This window comes from Etheostoma spectabile, chromosome 7 (assembly GCF_008692095.1).
Source record: "Etheostoma spectabile isolate EspeVRDwgs_2016 chromosome 7, UIUC_Espe_1.0, whole genome shotgun sequence".
Taxonomy (NCBI): domain Eukaryota; kingdom Metazoa; phylum Chordata; class Actinopteri; order Perciformes; family Percidae; genus Etheostoma; species Etheostoma spectabile.
Genome location: NC_045739.1, coordinates 13,150,764 through 13,170,099, shown reverse-complemented (window position 1 = coordinate 13,170,099; position 19,336 = coordinate 13,150,764). Strand labels below are relative to the sequence as shown.

The following is a 19,336-nucleotide window of genomic DNA, read 5'->3' as shown; positions in this document are numbered from 1 at the left end:
CCTTCAGTCTCATTACAACATGGTGTTACTGGAAATTTCACCACCATTGTGCTTCACAGTAACACCTTTATTCCTATTATGTATCAGACTGAGTGAAAGCGTGGACATTACCTGTGTGGTGGTGGCTCACTCCAGGCTGTCGGTTGTAAGACTACATGTTTAAAAAGTGTCACCAAACTTGTTTCTTTCTCCCCCATTCAGCTGTCATACAGGAGACAGAGGCACAAAGAGGTTAACACACTCACAACAACCAATTCCACAGCAGAGCTGACCCTCCTCGAGGAGGAGGATGACTACTTCATCCACATTCGGACGATGAGTGAAGGAGGGCTGGGCCCGGCCTCAGATCCCATACAAATCCACCAACTAAGTAAGCTTGTTATTCATGGTTGTAGTGGTTTTAGAACTAAAACGGTAGGAGTCTGCATCTCTGTCTTTAGATTTTCTTGACAACTGTTCATCTAATCGACCTCACACATTATTATTATTATTGCTGAGGACCCAAGGAAGTGCTGTGTCAAGTGCAAGCTCTTAAAATCTACGGAACATGTTTATTTGTAGTGCATCAGGTACACAATGTGTTACACCTATACACGGCATGCTGGGTACAGCTCGCTTTCCGTCGCTTGCTACAGAACATTCATGAACAGATGAAGAAAGGGAGACCGAAGATGTTACATTTTATTAAATTTAAACATTTCAAGAATCAGCGATGTAACTTTCAGAATGAAAGCTTTTGTTCCCAGAAATAGCACGGTCACAGATAGCTAGCTGTTAGCATATGACGCATCTACTCTAGAATTGTTGGTGGACGCAACTAATGGCAGGTGTTTTTCTCAGGACCCAAGAAAGAGCAGTGTCAAGTGTGAAGCTGTTTGCTATGCGGTTCTTGAGAATGCTGCTGGAAGCTAATATGACAAGCCAGACCCATGTCAAGATGTTGGGTCTGGGAACTCGCCATTGGCAAGGCTTAACCCGAGGGGCGGGATAAACGATTTTCTTTAAAATCCCCTCTGCACCCAATTGGATAGTGCTACCCTATCTGGACACATCTTCCAAGTCATCTAGAGTCACGGCCAAAGTTGTTTCAAAAGACCTTTGTTCGCTAGCAGCAGCCATCTTCTTTGTTTTCAAGTAGCAAGGAATTCACATGGAACCATTGCTACTCTGCTGTCGTTATGTTAAGCCCGTCCACAGACTCTATTCACAATGTGATTGGCCTGACCAAAATGTGTTTTTTCCAGCTTGCAAGCTAACGGAGAGTTGCTAGAATGACCCTGGCTGTAAATTATTTTGCTGCCGCTAGGGTAAGGTGACCAGATTTCTCAGACAAAAACCCGGGGACATTTTTTGGCTCAGAAGCGTATATACCTCCAAATCAAATCATGTTTTTATTTATGTAAAACTTAAAATGGGGACCTAGAGCTGTTGTCATTAGGGGCTGAGCCCCCCTAAAGGTCTGATCCTAGAATCACCCCTGCTGCTACTTCATACTTGTACACCACTACACCTCAGAGGGGAATGTTGTAATGTTTACTGAACTACATTTATCTGACAGCTTTTGCTTTATTGCTTCAGGCTTGTTTCTGCAACAGCTCATTGAGTATCGCATACAATAAAAACTATTGAGGGAATATTTTCATTTGACATTGATGCAGTATTAAACGAGATCGCTGCAGTCGGCAGCAGAGAAACAAGCTACAATGTAAGTTAATAGGATAATTGTCCAGCTTGTATTTGCGTTCATAAAAGTGCGTGTTTTGCTACCGACAGACCCAGATTAATATTCTGTCTGACAACATTATGGAAAGGATTTCTTCTAAGGAGGTCAACCTCTCTGTTAAAGATTAAGATCCTTTTTTAAAACATAAAAATACGTGAAATTGCGTTCGCTAAACCCACCAGACTCCATGTAAATAATCAGTAATTTTAGCATTGTAAAATACGCCATTCTAAAATATCTCTGAGCTCTGAGCAGCGCTTGCTCTGGCTGTCTTGAGCCTGTGTGTGTAGGGTGTGCGACTATCGGCTACGTTTGGTCAATGTTTTCTTTCTTTCATTCTAATTTCGGGTCTGTCAGTCACAGTGAAAACCAGGGACATTTCCGGGGACAGGTCACCAAAACTGGGGACTGTCTGGTTACCCTACGCTAGGGTGCGTCTAGATTTCTAGGCTAGCTGGCAGTAATACCGGAGGCCCAAAACAAAAAGACAGGCGCTAGTGCAGTGCTTGTACATAAACGGGCGCGAACAAGCACTGCACTAGTGTGAAATTCTAAATCTTGACAACTTCATGGAATAGTTTGAGTTCTTTGAGCGCTTGCCTTTAAGATTCAAGAAAAAAAACACTATTTTCAGTTTTCAGCCGTAGCACTGAAATATGTTGATGACACCATGTTCTAGAGAAACACAACAAAATAGAAGCATTTGACATATAGATTCACTGGGACCTCAATCGCAATCACTTCTATTTTTAATTATTTACTTTCCTGTAAATGTATTCACTTAGCACTTTTTAAAAATGACATGGACATTTTGTCCTCCTTTGACTCACCATTGTCCCCAGCCACCCTCATTGGGCTCTTCCAGGCTTATATTTTGCTAAAATATGCAGCGCGATTCATCTCTGTCACAAAGGTTGACTTCCTCTTTTACTAGATGCTATTACTGTCCTGTGGGACTCCAAGGGAGCTCTTCCTGTGCTGTAAATGCTAATTTGCATTGTTGATATTCTGTGTTGAATCCCTGAAAATGGCAGTTGAAAGAGATAGAATTCCACACTGGCTTTTTTTTATTTCATTTGAAAAATAAGCTTATTTTTTATCCAGAGATTCTTTGCATACTGCAAAGAAAGAGATGTAGGCAAAACACATTAGCAAGCAAAACAGAGTGCTGTGTTTATAGAAACTAGTACTTATGAAACATCAGAAGTGGTTCAGGAGGTTTCTTTTGCATAAATAATATTTTTTTCTTCCATGAAAGGGTTTCATATGGATATCATTACAGTAAAATAGTCAGTGATCCATAAGAGCTAATTGACTCACTTAAATCATACATGAGAAACTGGAAAGCAAACTGCATCAGGCTCTGGCTTTACTTACAATTGCAGTCATAAGCCAGAAGATAAATACTTTTTTCAATCAAGTTTTAAGTACCCGTGTGAAATAATCTGTATGCACATTTTAGGATTTGAAAATTCAAGTATACAATTTCAGTCATTGGCAAGTCTTTTTTTAGCCGTATCTACAGGTAACATAGCAGAGAGCTCAAACTTAAGATAAGGAATGAAATTGATGTCCGTCCACTTCCTCCAGCAGGTTTCACATCAGTTTGTCATTTATCAGTTGTTTTTTGTGTTTCAGGTATGAGTGCCCGCGGCTCGAGAGCCTGGAGTGCAGACATCTCCTCCCTCTCCCTGCTGCTTGCCATCGCAATATCAACATTCAGGTTTACGTGACACAAAGACAAACCCTGCTCTGTTTTTCAACCTTATTATTGGTATTTTTTCTTTAATGGATTTGTGAAAGTTGCTGAGTTATTTCTCGCTCTCATTTTTGGAGGTGACCGCATACTATTTTGCAGTGTTAGATTGCAGGTATGTGGAAGCACACGACTGGAGCGTACTGTCAGGCACTTAATTAACAGTAAATGCTTGAGCTTTTTTTTTTTACGTAGGTCTGACATTTTTGCCGGTTGGAACAATGCTTCATTTCAACTCTTTTTTTCAACTCCAGATTGATACAGATGCCTTACTTCCATCCATGTGCCAAAGTAGTTTGTTGTTGTTGTTATTGCTCAAATAGCTACATGCTTTCCTCAACATTGTATTCCTCACAGTTTCTTATAATTCAAGGTCTGAGTGAACCTTGCAGAGGGCCGTGATGAGAAGTAATATTTTGTATTTTTGAATATTTTCAGTTTTCCTCTCCACATCTGTATTGGTGAGTAGGAACATGTTCATTCACCTGTGGCCGTGCCTTTGGAGATTCTTGTAACGCTGTCACTTACACTAGTCAGTGATGCTCCGTGTTTCAGAACATACTGCAGCCGCCTTCATCTTTACAGTACGTGTTCCATTAAAATGAAACCCATAAAACAGCTCACAGTGCCAGTGTTGGCCATTTACCTTTTATTTATTTGATTGTGGAGAAATGAATGTGTACCATGAGGGCTCTTACAGATTTAAATGCCTCAGACCAGTTATTGTGATAGCCTGCTGATTGATGGATTGGACTTTACTCTACATTCTTGAAGATACATCTGCCTGTATACAGCAGTAGTGGGAGAGTTATATGACTGCCGGTGTATTTCTTTCAACACTAATGCTGAAACAATCAGTCAGTCAACAGAAATTAATTATCAAGTCATTTAAGTCATTTATCAAGGAAAAAATGCTAAACATACCCAACAAGATGTGCTTTCAATTGCAATACATTTGCCTCCACAGAATCCAACGGGGAGTATTATCCTGCTTTATACCATGGCCACATGACAATAAACTGCTATATGTCAACAAAAAAATATTATTTAGTCATTCAGTTACTTATATAACAATATTTTATTTAACTTTTCTGTTTTTACAGTAATAACAATAATTATTCTGAGTTTAATTATCACATCCATGACACCCCTCGCTGTAATGGCTGGCTTTTCATCATTTGGAACAGTTATAAACACTTTTGCATTTCAATGTACTGTAAGCATATTTCCCAAAATGTGGAACCATTCCTTAAAATTGTTTTGACCAATTGCACTCAAATGATTTTTTTTATTATATAGCCTTTGTCCATGGGGTGCACGCTATACCAGGTGACCTACCCAGACTCCCCAGTTTAATACTTTTTGAGCATGAAAATGTATTTACTAGCTTTCAGCCTCATCTATATCAGCAAACAGAGCATTCTCAGTAGCCATGGATTATCACATGAAGTGAGTAAACTCCATTTGCTGGTGAAAACTGAGATGTGATTTATAAATTAATCTCAAAATATTAAAGGGGCAATATGTAATATTGACAGCTAGTGTTTAAAATAGTTACTGCAGTACATATTCAAAATACTGGACTCAAAAGTTCAGTTGCCAGGCTGAGACCGCAGCATCCATAGTCTCGTTTTGCCAGACCCTCCTCCAAAGCTCGCTGAAGGAGCATCCACAACAATGTTGCTAGACACTTGCCTCACATGGCCAGACGTGACACAGCACAACGGAGTAGCTAACGTTAGATGCTGGCTACATTGACAGTCATAGAAGCCCGTGCTCACGCGGAGTTCTGTAACCAACTGACACTCTTTTTTGACTTAGAATTACAGTAGAAACCGCTAAAAACACAACATCCTCGCCGTCCTCTCCTCCCGACAGACAGACACACTTCCAAGGCTAAGAATTACGGAAAGAACCACTAAAAATTCCACTACCTTGCTGTCCTCTCCACCAGACTGAAATACACACTTGTTTGGCTTAGAATTACGGCAACAATCGCTAAACACACTGCAAACTCACAGCACTCTTTTCCCAATTTAAAGCCGCCTTCTATTGACTTAAAATAACTCACTGCTGCTACGGCTGCTAAACAGGCTATTCGTTGTAAATAGCCGTGGCCTCCGGTAACGTTAGCAGGGTTAACATGGCAGTGTTAGCCAGGACCAGTCGCGATCACTTTCACTCTCCTTTTGGTTTTGCGAGTAACAAACTCGAGTACTCTAGCAATATAATTTAATGTGAGAATGTTAAAATTACAATTACTGTCCCTTGTAGCAGTGATAATTTAGCCTGAAGCTAATCCTTAGCTACCTGTTCAGGAGGAATTAGCCAAATCTGCGTCTTTTTGGGCTCTAAGCTGTCTCCATCTTTCAAGTAAATCTCCAATATTTACTCAGGGTTTTTAACATCTCTGGTGACACGGCTGTTTTTTTTAGGTTAGGTAGAATTTATCTACGTTGATATCGTTCGTTTGTGTGTTGCTTTCATGGCTGTACTAATGTTACAGCTGTAGCGCGCTGGGTTTACGTTTTTAAAAGTATATCTGGCAACCCAGTCTGGCTGACAAACTGGGCAGTTGATAACAGCACAGAGGCCAAAACACAAACAGAAATTCCAACACGGAACGGAAATTTCAAAAGGAAAAAATACTGGCATTAGCATTGTTGTAAGAAAAGATAGCATTTCAACTTAGCATGGGGTCATTTTTGTATTTATTACAGTAAATATATTACATATTGGACCTTTAAATTGACCTTGAGTTAGGATTAATTTTTGTCAAATCCATTTATTACTAGTGCATTAATTTATAATAGCAAACAAACATCTGTGCCACAAGTGTCTGGTTACCAGACATAAAGTGACACCTGCCAGCCAATCAGGATCTAGAATTCTCAGTGGCCATGGTATCCATAGATATAAAACAATTGTTTTTTGGATTGTTTTATATCTATGATGGTGTCCGTGTTATTGTATATTTGGGTTTTGGACTGTTGGTAAGACAAAACAACACATACATTTGAAAACAGCATCTTGGGCTTTGGGTAGTTATGATGTGTATTTCTTTTAAATTTTCTGACATTTTGTAGACTGATTGATCAATAAATAATAATTAGTTGGAGCCCTATAGTAGTCTACATCCATCTGGGCAACACACAGTAGTCTTACCAGTCAACGTGCACAATCAGCCGTTGCAGTTGAGACGAGAGGTTTAAGTGCTGCCAATTGTGCCAGTCTGACAATTGAAATCTAGCCACCAGCTTAGACATTATTTGGCAAAATGTATGGTCAGCTGTGTTTTAATACTTTGTAAATCTGTCCTTTCTTGTCAGTTGTATTGGCTTTTTTATGTGGTAAGTGTTGGCTTTGTTAATTTAATGTATTTCAGCAAAACCCCACTGCTCAGGTATTCAGACCTGCTTCACCCTACCTTTCAATAGCCCTAAAGTGGCAGGAGCAGATAGATCTGTAATCTGTCAGCACACAACGCAAGGGTCTATTTAACAGTCTGACTTGACGAATGGAAAGCCTGATATGCGCCATGATTTAGAAGACATTTAAACATCTTAATGAATTAGAGCAGGCCTGAGGGGCTTTTGTGGGAAAGGGCATAGGAGTAATGGTACTAATGACACCCACACAAGACTAATGTATCAGGATTTAGGGAGGAGTAAATCAGGACAATCCCATCAAGATGACACCAGGAAGATTCAAGGGTGCATGTGTGTGTGTGGTTATTACCTTACCCTACGGTGTCATGGACAGCTGTTTTCAAGAAGACTATTCTGCTGTTTGTGTGTGTGTGGGGGGGGGAATGTTTTAAACTCATTTAGCTGTGGTTCAGGGCTTTGGGCAACTGAATCATTGGGGACATTCAAATAGAGTAAGACAAGGTCAATATAGGAAGTAGAAAAACAAGTTTAATGTCTGTTTCTCTATCAAATTACCATGGATTTCCAGTTCAAAGGAACACATTGGGAAAAAAGCTCATGAATTCAAGGCCAGGTCATGGAACAAGTTTGTATTAAATGTGAAGACAAAAAGGCTTTCTTCCCACGATGAGTGTTGATATCTTTCTGAAAGCAGTCTTTGAATCCTGTTTTGTTGTTTTTGTGGCTTTACATGTGGTTAATCTGTATACATTCTTTCATCACAGAATGTCATTGTTAAGCAAACAAATGTTTACACAGGAAATGCATCTTTATGGCTGATTTATTGATTACATGAACTGAAAAAAGACCCCATTACGCAGTTTATTAACTTGTTTTTGGGTACATAGAAGCATTGCCAATCTCTTTTGTAACGTATCAGTACTGTGGAGATGTTTTGATTTTGACTTTCTCTTTTTTTAATGTTTGATGGGTTCCTGGTTGTTTTATTTTGTTTCTTCGAAAAATGCTGCACAAAGGTCAAGTGTTGCTTTAAAATAACAATTAAGAGCCAGTGTGAGGACATTTATTTTGCCTTCATACAGTAAACTGTACATACTGTATGGATTTTGTTGTGATTTGAAGCAACGCCCCCAAATGGGAGACCGAACTGTGGTGTCCTACTTCCAATTGTAATTCTCTGTCAAACCCAGAATCTAAAAAATAGATGAGCAGAAAAAAAAACATTTCTTCGCAGCTGCTATCACACACAGCCTTTTGGTGCAATGACACACACAAATACTACCTGTTACAAGGTAGTCGGCCAGTGCACAGTAGATAATACAAGTTGTATTATCTACTAGTACTTTTTCTCTTTTTATACCAATACAAATTTACAAAAAATACAAATAACAATTTTCTTGCTACTTTCAAGATCAGGAACAACAGAATTATTCAGAAATAAATGAGTTGCCCAAAACAGTGTAATTCCATGAAGATAGATAAAGAAATAAAATTAGAGCTCTGGGTGACAACGCTTGGCCTTTCTGTTGTAACTCCTCAGTATTTTGATGTCCGGTGATCTCTGTGAGATCGTGGCAGTAACATTTTCACATTGAAAAGTCATCAGCTGATCTTGATATGCTGAAGCTGTGCATGTACGATATTGTTTGGTGCATTTGTGTTTTCTAAATGAGGGAGTTAATAAAAACAATTCACTGAGGGTTTTCTCTTGGATTTCTTTGAATTATGTGTGGCACGCTGTCATTTTCAGCATCAGCAGTTTTAGTGTCTTTCACTGCAGGAAGAATTTGAGTGGTGCCTTGGGGCACCATCAAAACTATAAAATCCATAATATTATGAAAAACCATTTAAATGAGAGTAAATGGCAGCAGTAATGTCCTGTCCAGTGAAAAAGAACACATTTGCACAGAGTTTTGCTCTATGGTATACTAATTGTGTTATTATGTAATACTACAAATATCAAAGAGAATCCAAGATTTTGAATCTAATCTAAAAGAAAACAAAAAAAAGTAGTTGGCTTTGTGCAGCTTTTGCAACAAATGCTGATTCATTTCTCTGGATTATTAGAGCATTTATCTGCTGAAGTTCAGATGCCTTTCACTAAAACAAGGCAATGACATGGAAAGCTACTGTGAAATATTGATTGAGCCAGTGTTGCAGAGATGCTTTTAAGATAATAAGAGGGAGAGGACCCTGTGAAGAGATCAATAGGGAGAGGTAGTGAAGAAAGGAGATGTTTCTCCCTACACACCACTAATCATCCATAATGAGCTTGTGTGTCAATACTTTGGCGATGGCTCTTCGCATGCTATTGACCACTGAATCACAACACTATGATACTGTAACTTATTTTTACACCACACAATTAAGGGAGGGTATTTATGTTGGATTAGTATACCCACAGCATCCTGTCTGTTGTTAAAAAAAAAAATTCAGATACGGTTTTGATAGCTCTAACTGAGGTACCCTATAGCCCACCAACTCAGTGCAGTTGCAGGATAGTTGCTGCAGATTGCAAATGTTATGTCAATACTGCCCCCTCATGGTAACAGCATCCTGGTGAAACACTGGTCAGGTTGGATGGTGTGAGCCAACACAGGGGGTTGTGTCTGCAGTGTCACTGCATTGAATGGCAATGCAGTGGAATATTTACAAGATTAATGACCAATTTTGATTGGAATTTCAATCTGAGTGAAATTAATACACACAAAAACACAACATTAAAATAAAGACAACCTAACATGTTGCAGCTAATGTGAAATAACATTTATAAAAGTCAGGAATAAGTTAAGTTATGAATTCAAACAATTTACATGTGGTCATGTAGCAATATCTTTAAATTTGAAGAAAGCATAGTCCGTCCTTTTGCGGCTCGTCCACTCCACGGCGTTAGGTGGCGCTGTCTCCCTCAGTTTCCTTTCTAGCAGCTCAGAAGAAAACAGTGAGGAAAGGGTGCTGCTTCCTGCTGCTCACATGTACATCTATCCATGTACACAGCAGCACCAGGCTGATTATGGATACTTCAAAGAATAAGTACTCCACCAACAGTGGCCTTCAAGAAACCAATTCAGAGACCAACGACGAGGAAAAAAACGACTTGTGTCCCGGTTTTAAAGACGCGGAGGCTTTTGTTAAAGTAAGTGAACGTAAACTAACCAAGCTGCACGCAGAGTTCAGGGTAGCACTCAGGTGGGCAACGTGTGCTAGTTGGCTACGAGCTGTAACGTTCACATTATGTGTTGGTAGAAAACATTCGCAGTTACCTGTTGACTCAATATCTGATATTATGTTGTCTTTATAGTGTAACTAATTGATTGGGTAATGGTCTTTTTTAAGATAGTTGAGCCTCTTTAAAGTGTGCTAACTTAAGTTACTTAAGTTTCTTAGCGTTAAGTAAAAGTAGCTACATATTCAACTAGCGTTAATATAAAGAATGTGTCGATTAATAGTTTCGTCAAAAGATATTGACAGTTTAGGGCTAAGAGTATTTAAGAGTAAAGAGTCAAGAGTATTTAACTTCGACAACAAATTTGAGACAGATTTGAGAAGCTTTTTTTTTTTTTTTTTTAAACAAGTAATAATCAAAAAATTAAAGAAAATAAACATTTTCAGTTATTCCTTTAATAAAATAAATAAAATTGTTTAAACACTGCATTCGGTCATGTTTGAATAGTACTAACCATGGTGTGAAACCCCCAATATTAAACATTTGTTAAATTAAAAAGCAATGTAAACATTACATTTTGACACCCGTACATTTTTATTTTACTGCATTGTATCGTGTTAGTATTGACTAACGCTTACGCCTGTCTCTCCTCTGCAGTATGGATTGGGTGCTGTTTTATCCGCCACTAAAGCATCCACAAGCTTGCCTCAAACTGGAGATGAATATGATTTCTATCGGAGCTTCCCGGGCTTCCAGGAGTTCTGTGAAAGTCAAGGAGATAAGCTCTTGCACTGGTAATTATATACACACTACACAAGTCAAAAGTTTTAGAACATCACCACTTTTTCTAGTTTTTTATTTCAATTTAAGCAGTTCGTGTCCAGAGAATAATCTTAAATGTTACAAAAGTAAGTGGTGAACTACTTAAGGTTAAGAAAAAACTGTTAAAATCACCAAAAAACCTTTAATAGAAAACAGGCCTTTTCAGGGGATTAAGAAATTAACTAATTTACAGCTTTCCTGTAGCAATGGAATTAAATTATGCTTTCAAAGTTAATCCAAACAGTACCTACTAGTTGGGCCTCAACTTTTGCGGATTACATACAAACCCTACTGTACTGCAAGACGTTGTTGTAGTTTATGTTGTAATCCGAATGATGTGCTAAAGACAGTTAACAAAGGAAGGGAGACTGTCAGCAGTTCATCCAACAGCAAGTTAATGACCTTAAACCATTAGATGAAAAGTACTAGACGGTAGGCTTCAAAAGATGGAAGACCAGCGTAAGTGCCACAAATTTGTGGGAACTTCTGCAACTTTTTTGGGATGAACTTTCCAATCCGTGTTTCATTTCCATTGTAGGAAGAATGCCATGAGTGTGTTCGGCTGCTGAATTATTGATGAAAAATTTAGATTCAATTTAGAATTTAATACTGCATGATTCCTTTTTCTAATTCTTAAAGGTCCCATTACACGGTGCTATTTGGACTCTTTTATGTAGACCTTAGTTGTCCCTAATACTATATCTGAAGTCTCTTTCCCAAATTCAGCCTTGGTGCAGAATTACAGCCACTAGAGCCAGTCCCACAATGAGCTTTCCTTAGTATATGCCATTTCTGAGTCTGTAGCTTTTGAGGAGGGGGGGGATATCATATTTATAACAGACATTTTATAATTGTTTGGAAATAATGTATTACGTTTTTTGGGGGGGACCATAGGCATGCTCGGGGGATCTCATATTAATGTTAAAAAACCTCAAAATGAAAAATGTCATTGGACCTTTAATTACTTATTTGTATGAGTACACTGAGACATTACAATGTGTACTGGAAAAATGTTCTAAAACACACCTTGTTACTTCTTTGGAGTTTTGGCTCAGTCAGACTTGCAGCTGTTTCTGTCCATGTACGGTCTTCCTCGCTTTTGATTATGTTAAAGCCCATGCGTCTGAAAATTTAAAGGATACGTTTATTCTTGTCAGGAGCATTGGACCTTCAGCACATTTGCAGGTCAAAGTTCATCCTTGTTGAACATAGACTTGAATTGAGTCAAGAGAAGGAACATTGTTTTGATGTGACTTGCTTTGGAAATGGTGGGGGGATTGATTCTATTGGTGTCATATAATCCCACTTTGTACACTAGCAGACTGCATACTGCAACATCTCTCTCATAGTCTATTTACAGCCTATAGCTGCATCTCATTTCCCTTATTTGATAGCTCCTCAACTCCGTCAGCTGAACCGGAAGTTGTTCTGTCCCTCCTCGGGGAAGGTGGTCTCAAAGCTCTCCTTTCTGCCCCGGGGAGCGAGTACTAAGGAGCTATAGGCAAGGATACACGAGAAGCACCTTCCCTGTAGTCAAACAATTTACAAATTCATGTGACACTTCAAAGGAAAGGACGTCTCATCCCTCTAAAACACATAGGTGCATTGTCTCTCTCCCGTGCCTCCTCAGTGGGAGGGACTAAGACGTGAGTAAGGGAGCCAAGGGGAGGCGTCAAGGAGGCAATTTAAGCAACATAAGGAGAAGCACCTTATGATGGCTCCACTCAATATTTCCTGGTGACTTTTGTCCGAACAATGACATCACATCCTGTTTCAATGCTAAGACAATACTGCTATATTTAAAGCAAGTCTGACTGAGTTTTAGACATGAAGACAGAAGAGTGGGTTTGCTGATTAACCTGCCACTTGCTTTCTCAATAAGAGAAATACAATATTTTCACTTTGTCCCTATGTCAGCATGAGTCAGATAATGCAGCACCACGGCTGCAGATCTCGCATGAGAGACCGGAATAAGCTGACGGGCCTGGAGGAGAGGTTTGACTTGGTTGTGGACTCAAACGACGTCATCCTCGAAAGAGTGGTATGGACCCGTGGCTTTGGTGATGTATAAATTTCTTCATAACGAAGTCTTTGTAAACCAACCGAGCTCTTGCATCTGTTTTCCAGGGGATTCTTCTCGATGAAGCTGATGGGGTGAACAGGAACCAGCAGCCTGTCATGCCTGCAGAGTTTCAGCCGCCCAAGATAGTTGTTTCCAGCTGGAATCGCATGGTTGGCTAATTAACCTCTCCGCTCTAATTCTGCAGTATTGTTTTGGGCCACATTCAAGCTTAAACATCATGTGCCAGTCCTGGCATTTAAAGCACTGTTTATTGTTTTTTTGTAACACTTGCATATTCAAGCTTCACACCTAATGGTAAACAATTTTTTTTTTTCATCAGGGTTCAAGCTCTGGCAGTCGTTCTGAGACATTCCGACTGCTCCAAGCCAAGAATATTGCTAGGCCTCAGATGAAATTCAAGGAAAAGGTTGACAACAGCAACACACCATTTATTCCCAAGATCTTCATCAAGCCCAATGCAGTAAAGCCTCTTCCTTCATGTAAGATGCTTCTCACTCTTGTGTTCTTCCATCTGTTGTTTTCATAAACATTTGTAAAATATGTGCTCTCCAATCGTAGATTTCACCAACAAACAAATCCGTAAAGAGAGACCCGAGGACCTTGATGTCCCGGCTGCTCTGGCTGACTTCATTCACCAGCAGAGAACTCAAGAACATGTTGAAGACATGTAAGACTGGTCTCTTTTGTAATTATAACAGTGTCTCTTTTTCCTAAGTTTTTCCATCTAAACTTGTGATTCTGATCCATGTAGGTTTGCACACCCATACCAATATGAACTGGATCATCTTACAATACCAGAAAGTGTTACAGCCAAGCCAGAACCGCAGGTTAATTATTATAATCCTATAATATGATCTTCTCATTGTCAATTGGGATTCTACTAAAGCTGTCGTTTGTGGATTATTTTTTTTTAGATTTACAAACCGTTGACTGAGACTAAATGCTCCTTCATTGACACACTGGAAGACCTGGTGGCCCTGAATGAGAAGCTTTGCAAATTGTCTGAATTTGCAGTGGACCTTGAGGTACAGGATTAGAAAATGTTCTTAGATGTACAGGTGGCTGCCACAATATTATATATGCCTATTTGATGGAATGTGATCCAATGCAACAGCCAAGCAGAAAGGCACTGATTCAATTCTGTGGTTAAAGCTTTAGTTTGTAACGTTGGTTACATTTAAGCCATTGCCAGATGAGTTGCTACAAAGCTAATTAAGACTATCAGCACCACACAACTCTCTCTGTATTTCTCAGTAAGGCAATGTTCAGAAACTGATGTTGTTCGGTGACTATCCCGCACAGAAATTTTAGTGAAGATCATTACCTTTTTTAATTCTCCGTGGCCTCCTTGGCTACTAGCAACTGCATGGAGGAAGGTGTGTGTGTGTGTGGGGGGGGAGGGGCGGGCGGAGGGTGGTCAGTCACGGAAGGCTTTTATCATATGGACGCGGCAACAGTTTTGTTGTCATTACTTAGAAGTCCTCATTGGGGAGACAGAAAACATGCACTATAGCTTTAAGCTTGATTACAAAGCCTGTGGATTGTTGTGTATCAGTGTTTTGTTTACACTCTATTCTCTGTTGCAGCACCACTCCTACAGGAGTTTCCTCGGCCTCACTTGTCTGATACAGATCTCCAGCAGAGAGGAGGACTTCATTATCGACGCCATTGAGCTCCGCAGCGAGTTGTACATCCTAAACGAGGCATTCACTGACCCGGCTATTGTCAAGGTAATGGAACCGCTCCACAAATGATTTGTTCCTGTATCCTGTTCTATGACTTTCACTGTCTAAAGGGAAGATGAGATTACCATCTGATTCAAGTTTTTTCCAAAATGGGCAACTGCACGGTCTATTTGGTTGTTTTAACCAAAATTCTATTTTCCTTTTCTTCCTGTTGTTCGGCCAGCTCTGCTAGATACATCTTTGTAGATGCACAGAGTAACCACATCACAATGCGTATGCACGTTTGTATGCAGAGCTAACTTTGTTAATTCAACTTTGACCAAATTGCCATAGAGTAGGTGTGCACACAAGGAGTTTTACAATGCAGTGGAAAAATATGAGAGATATTTCTGGGGCATTCTCTTTTGAGTTTTACTTCCAAATAATTGGTTTAGATCATTAAACTGAGAATATTTAAAGAGAACCTGTCTGGTTGTCCCACCACTTGTTCCGTTTGCCCTGTTGGTCGGCGTTGCAAATCTGTGTTTAGCTTTTTCATTGCAATCCTAAATCTTGGCAATTAAAATGGCCTTAGGGGATTTTTTTTAAGCAGGTGAAATTAAAGATGGCTAAGACTACCTTATGAACTGGTTGCATCCGTCTAATCATCTCCTATTGAAATTACAACGTACCATGGAGAGAGAAAATCCCCACCAGTGTAGTAAAGTTAAGTTTGTAAAGATTTAATCCTATAAACTTCTGAGTTCCTTGAGGTGTCTCAGAGCTCCAAAGTTTTCAGACATGTTTGTTAATGTTGGCGGGTGTCCTGTGGTGTGTGGGAGCCACCTTGACTCACAAACTGTAGGATACCTGTGGGAAAAGTGTCTGTGTGTGCTTGAACTGCTAAGAGAGCTGTGAAAAATAATCCAAATGGAAGAAAAAAAAATGTAAATTATGTGTCCCCAGTTTTTAATCATTTTGGTTCAAATAGCAATAGTTTTCTGTATAGCAAGATGCAGAAAAGAAGAGAATTCATTTTTTCTTGAAAATAAATTGGTACCACTGCAGAGAGGTTTCAGCCCAGTGTACTTTCTCTCCTTTTATCAGGTATTTCACGGCGCTGACTCTGACATTGAGTGGCTCCAGAGGGACTTTGGCTTGTATGTCGTCAACCTGTTCGACACGCATCAGGCCAGCCGAGCTCTGAACCTGGCCAGACATTCCCTCGACCAACTGCTCAAACACTTCTGCAATGTGAACTCAGAGAAACGCTACCAGCTGGCTGACTGGAGGATTCGGTATGGAGTTGGCGGGGCCATTTGATGTTTCATTCTAGTTTTTGTTTAGGTTTAACTGATTCTTTTTAAAGCAACACTATGCTACTTTTCCCTCTTCGGTCCTCTTACAGGTTGTCTCATTGGAACTACAGCTCGCGCGGCGTATAGTTCCAATAAGACAACTTGTAAGAGGACCGAAGAGGGGAAAGTTGCATAGTGTTGCTTTAAAGGAAAATTGTTTGTAATATTATTCTTAAAAAAAGATTATGATTGACTTATAAAACATGTTCCATAACTCTGTCCCTCAGCCCCTTGCCAGATGAGATGGTGCAGTATGCCCGGATGGACACCCACTACCTCCTATACATCTATGACTGTGTGAGGGTGCAGCTGCTGGATTTCAACCACGGGCAGCCGGGCCTGCTGCAGAGTGTCTGGAACAAGAGCAAAGACATTTCTCTGAAGGTGAGCATAAATCTTACGTCATACGCTATTAGGATAAAATTAACACTTAAAAAAAAGATTCTTTTCTCCTGTTCCACTGTTCTCTATCCACTAGTTTCTTTACTGCTGTCATATTTCTACATTTCCACACCATAATCTCTTGCATTGTCTGTCATTTAATATGATTCACCGTGTGCCTTTGTTTCATACAGAAATACACAAAGCCTATATTCACAGAGGAGTCATATTTGGAGCTGCAGAGTAAGCAGAAAAAGTCTTTCAACACCCAGCAGCTCACTGCCTTCAGACTGCTGTTTGCCTGGAGGGACAAGCTGGCCAGGCAGGAAGATGAAAGCACAGGGTAGGCTGTTTGGAAATGGATGGACTCACTGTTCTGGAATTCTGTTAGAGCTGTTTTCCTGTTAATATTTTGTGCCCATCCAGATTTTCCAACACACATCTTTCTGCTTTTACAGTCATTCATAGTTTTTCTACATCTGCCATGTTTTAATGAAATGTTATTTTTGCGTTTAGATTCACCCTGCCCACTCACATGATGAACAAGATATCTGAGGAGCTGCCCAAGTAACTTGATTAGATTTCCAAATTTTCATTTTCAGTGTTCTCTCACTTCAGTGCAGGCGAGATTAATGTTTTTATTCATAACCTCCAGCACAGTATTTTGTCTTTATCTACTCAGAGAGCCTCAAGGCATCATTGCCTGCTGTAACCCTGTACCCCCACTGGTCAGGCAGCAGGTCAATGAGCTCCATTTGTTAGTGCAGCAAGCCAGAGAAATGCCTCTCCTTAAGGTAAGAAAAGTTGGATGCCAGAAGTGGGAATGTTTTATGTAAGTGTGATTTCAATATTTGTGTTGTTAAGCCCCTTGTCAATGAAGGTACCTTAATCAAACATTGCCATGTTTTCTGCACTTCACACAGGCTGAGATTGCAGCTGAGAAGAAGAAAGGACTCACGCCCATAAAAAAGGTTGGTTAAAAACTGACCAGATGAAATTTTTAGTTTTTCCAATCCGTATTTGACTTACAGTGAGGGGAAAAAAGTATTTGATAACAATGACAAAGAAATGACCAGTCTATAATTTTAATGGTAATGTATTGGAACAGTGAGAGACAGAATAACAACACAAAAAACGCATGTCAAAAATGTTATAAATAGATTTGCATTTTAATGAGGAAAATATGTATTTGACCCCTCTGCAAAACTTGACTTAGTACTTGGTGCCAAAACCCTCGTTGGCAATCACAGAGGTCAGACGTTTCTTGTAGTTGGCCACCAGGTTTCCACTCATCTCAGGAGGGATTTTGTCCCAGTCCTCTTTGCAGATCTTCTCCAAGTCATTAAGGTTTCGAGCTTGATGTTTGGCAACTCGAACCTTCAGCTCCCTGAACTATTTTTGTAAAATTCATTACTGTATTTTGAGTGAACCGCTATTATGCTTGGTTGTGAAACCCGGGAGAAGCCAGACCCACGTGACGCGTTTGTCCAATCAGCTGCCGGTCCACGCCCCTGGTCCCTCCCTATTTTGCTTTGTAGTCAAGATATGGCGCAGGTTTAGTGCATGTAGTGTTCATCGTTCCACACTGAACTTTTTGACCATTTTTAGGGGGTCATCCGGGTACTGACTTTTATGTTATCTACACTATGTACTTAAAACTAAGTGTTTGAAGTGTGCAAGTAGGCTGTTAGTGACAGAGCCCACAACTGGGATGAGAATTAATGTGTTTTTTTATCATTCTCCAGCCAGAGGTCACAATGTTTGGTCCTCATGATACATCCAGGGTCTCTGAGATCAATCCCCAGCACTGTTCTTCTGATGGTAAGCTTAGTACTTTGATACTCATTGTTCTGCTGATTTTCTAACTTAAGCCTCAAACAAATGTATATATTTTCAGATGTGTCTGTCAAACAAGGGGTGCTCTTCACAGAGGATGAACCCAAGATGGATGTTGATGTGCAGAAAACAAGTAGTCTCATGGCAGCAGCTAAAATTACACAGTTTGAGGTAGAGATAAACATTTAGTTTCCTTTTATTAAGCTGGTCGATTTGTATGCAACGCTGACACCTAATGTGAGAACTCTGCCTCCTTTCTGAAGGAGCTGGAAACACAGAATGACCACGAGTTCCTCTCTGTGGCTCAGAGGAAAGCCAGACGTATCATTGAGTGTTTTGAAAATCCTTTCAGAATGGTAAGAGATGACAAGTGAGCGCACTCAGCATTGGTTGTATTTTATTTAACCGGATACATGGTATTCAACTATCTTTCTTGTGATGTCAGTACTTACCCTCCAGTGACGTGCACATCAGCAAGAATGCCAAGTTTGACCCTTCTTCAAAAATATTTGAGGTAATCAAAGAGCTCCATACATCTATCTACATCCAGACTTATAGTGGGGAGAAAAAATATTTGATACACTGCTGATTTTGCAGGTTTTCCTACTTACAAAGCATGTAGAGGTCTGTAATTCTTATCATAGATACACTTCAAATGTGAGAGATGGAATCTAAAACAAAAATCCAGAAAATCACATTATGATTTTTAAATAATTAATTTGCATTTTATTGCATGACATAAGTATTTGATAAATTAGAAAAGCAGAACTTAATATTTGGTACAGAAACCTTTGTTTGCAATTACAGAGATCATACGTTTCCTGTAGTTCTTCCTGTAGACCAGGTTTGCACACACTGCAGCAGGGATTTTGACCCATTCCTCCATACAGACCTTCTCCAGATCCTTCAGGTTTTGGGGCTGTTGCTGGGCAATACGGACTTTCAGCTCCCTCCGAAGATTTTCTATTGGGTTCAGGTCTGGAGACTGGCTAGGCCACTCCAGGACCTTGATGCTTCTGTCCTTGAGATGCCACTCCTTAGTTGCCCTGGCTGCATCTTTTGGGTCGTTGTCATGCTGAAAGACCCAGCCACAACCCATCTTCAATGCTCTTACTGAGGAAAGGAGGTTGTTGGCCAAGATCTGGCGATACATGGCCC

At 39.8% G+C, this 19,336-nt stretch overlaps 2 protein-coding genes across 4 annotated transcripts in view; both read left to right on the top strand.

Annotated features, from left to right (window-relative positions):
* The window catches only part of cntn3a.2 (contactin 3a, tandem duplicate 2), a 57,377-nt gene that overhangs the window by 28,698 nt on the left and 9,343 nt on the right, over nucleotides 1-19,336 (top strand). Inside the window, exons 22-24 of one of the 3 annotated variants that reach the window (XR_004332689.1) lie at nucleotides 202-370; nucleotides 3,362-7,206; nucleotides 14,316-14,330. Coding sequence is in view for 1 of the 3 variants with exons in the window: in XM_032520602.1 (XP_032376493.1) it covers nucleotides 202-370; nucleotides 3,362-3,456 (264 nt within the window). In the remaining 2 variants the exon portion in view is untranslated. Of the gene's footprint in view, nucleotides 1-201; nucleotides 371-3,361; nucleotides 8,562-14,315; nucleotides 14,331-19,336 lie in introns of those variants that run through there. The other 2 variants (XR_004332688.1, XM_032520602.1) reach the window with 2 other exon arrangements.
* Nucleotides 9,783-19,336, top strand: part of exosc10 (exosome component 10) — a 15,318-nt gene continuing 5,764 nt past the window's right edge. Inside the window, exons 1-19 of the mRNA XM_032520603.1 lie at nucleotides 9,783-10,004; nucleotides 10,692-10,828; nucleotides 12,774-12,897; nucleotides 12,984-13,088; nucleotides 13,259-13,418; nucleotides 13,498-13,606; nucleotides 13,691-13,766; nucleotides 13,854-13,964; nucleotides 14,526-14,669; nucleotides 15,711-15,901; nucleotides 16,189-16,345; nucleotides 16,537-16,685; nucleotides 16,859-16,909; nucleotides 17,025-17,136; nucleotides 17,266-17,313; nucleotides 18,088-18,163; nucleotides 18,240-18,349; nucleotides 18,442-18,534; nucleotides 18,624-18,692. Coding sequence (XP_032376494.1) covers nucleotides 9,882-10,004; nucleotides 10,692-10,828; nucleotides 12,774-12,897; nucleotides 12,984-13,088; nucleotides 13,259-13,418; nucleotides 13,498-13,606; nucleotides 13,691-13,766; nucleotides 13,854-13,964; nucleotides 14,526-14,669; nucleotides 15,711-15,901; nucleotides 16,189-16,345; nucleotides 16,537-16,685; nucleotides 16,859-16,909; nucleotides 17,025-17,136; nucleotides 17,266-17,313; nucleotides 18,088-18,163; nucleotides 18,240-18,349; nucleotides 18,442-18,534; nucleotides 18,624-18,692 — 2,145 coding nt within the window. The 5' untranslated portion in view covers nucleotides 9,783-9,881. The remainder of the gene's footprint in view (nucleotides 10,005-10,691; nucleotides 10,829-12,773; nucleotides 12,898-12,983; nucleotides 13,089-13,258; nucleotides 13,419-13,497; nucleotides 13,607-13,690; nucleotides 13,767-13,853; nucleotides 13,965-14,525; nucleotides 14,670-15,710; nucleotides 15,902-16,188; nucleotides 16,346-16,536; nucleotides 16,686-16,858; nucleotides 16,910-17,024; nucleotides 17,137-17,265; nucleotides 17,314-18,087; nucleotides 18,164-18,239; nucleotides 18,350-18,441; nucleotides 18,535-18,623; nucleotides 18,693-19,336) is intronic.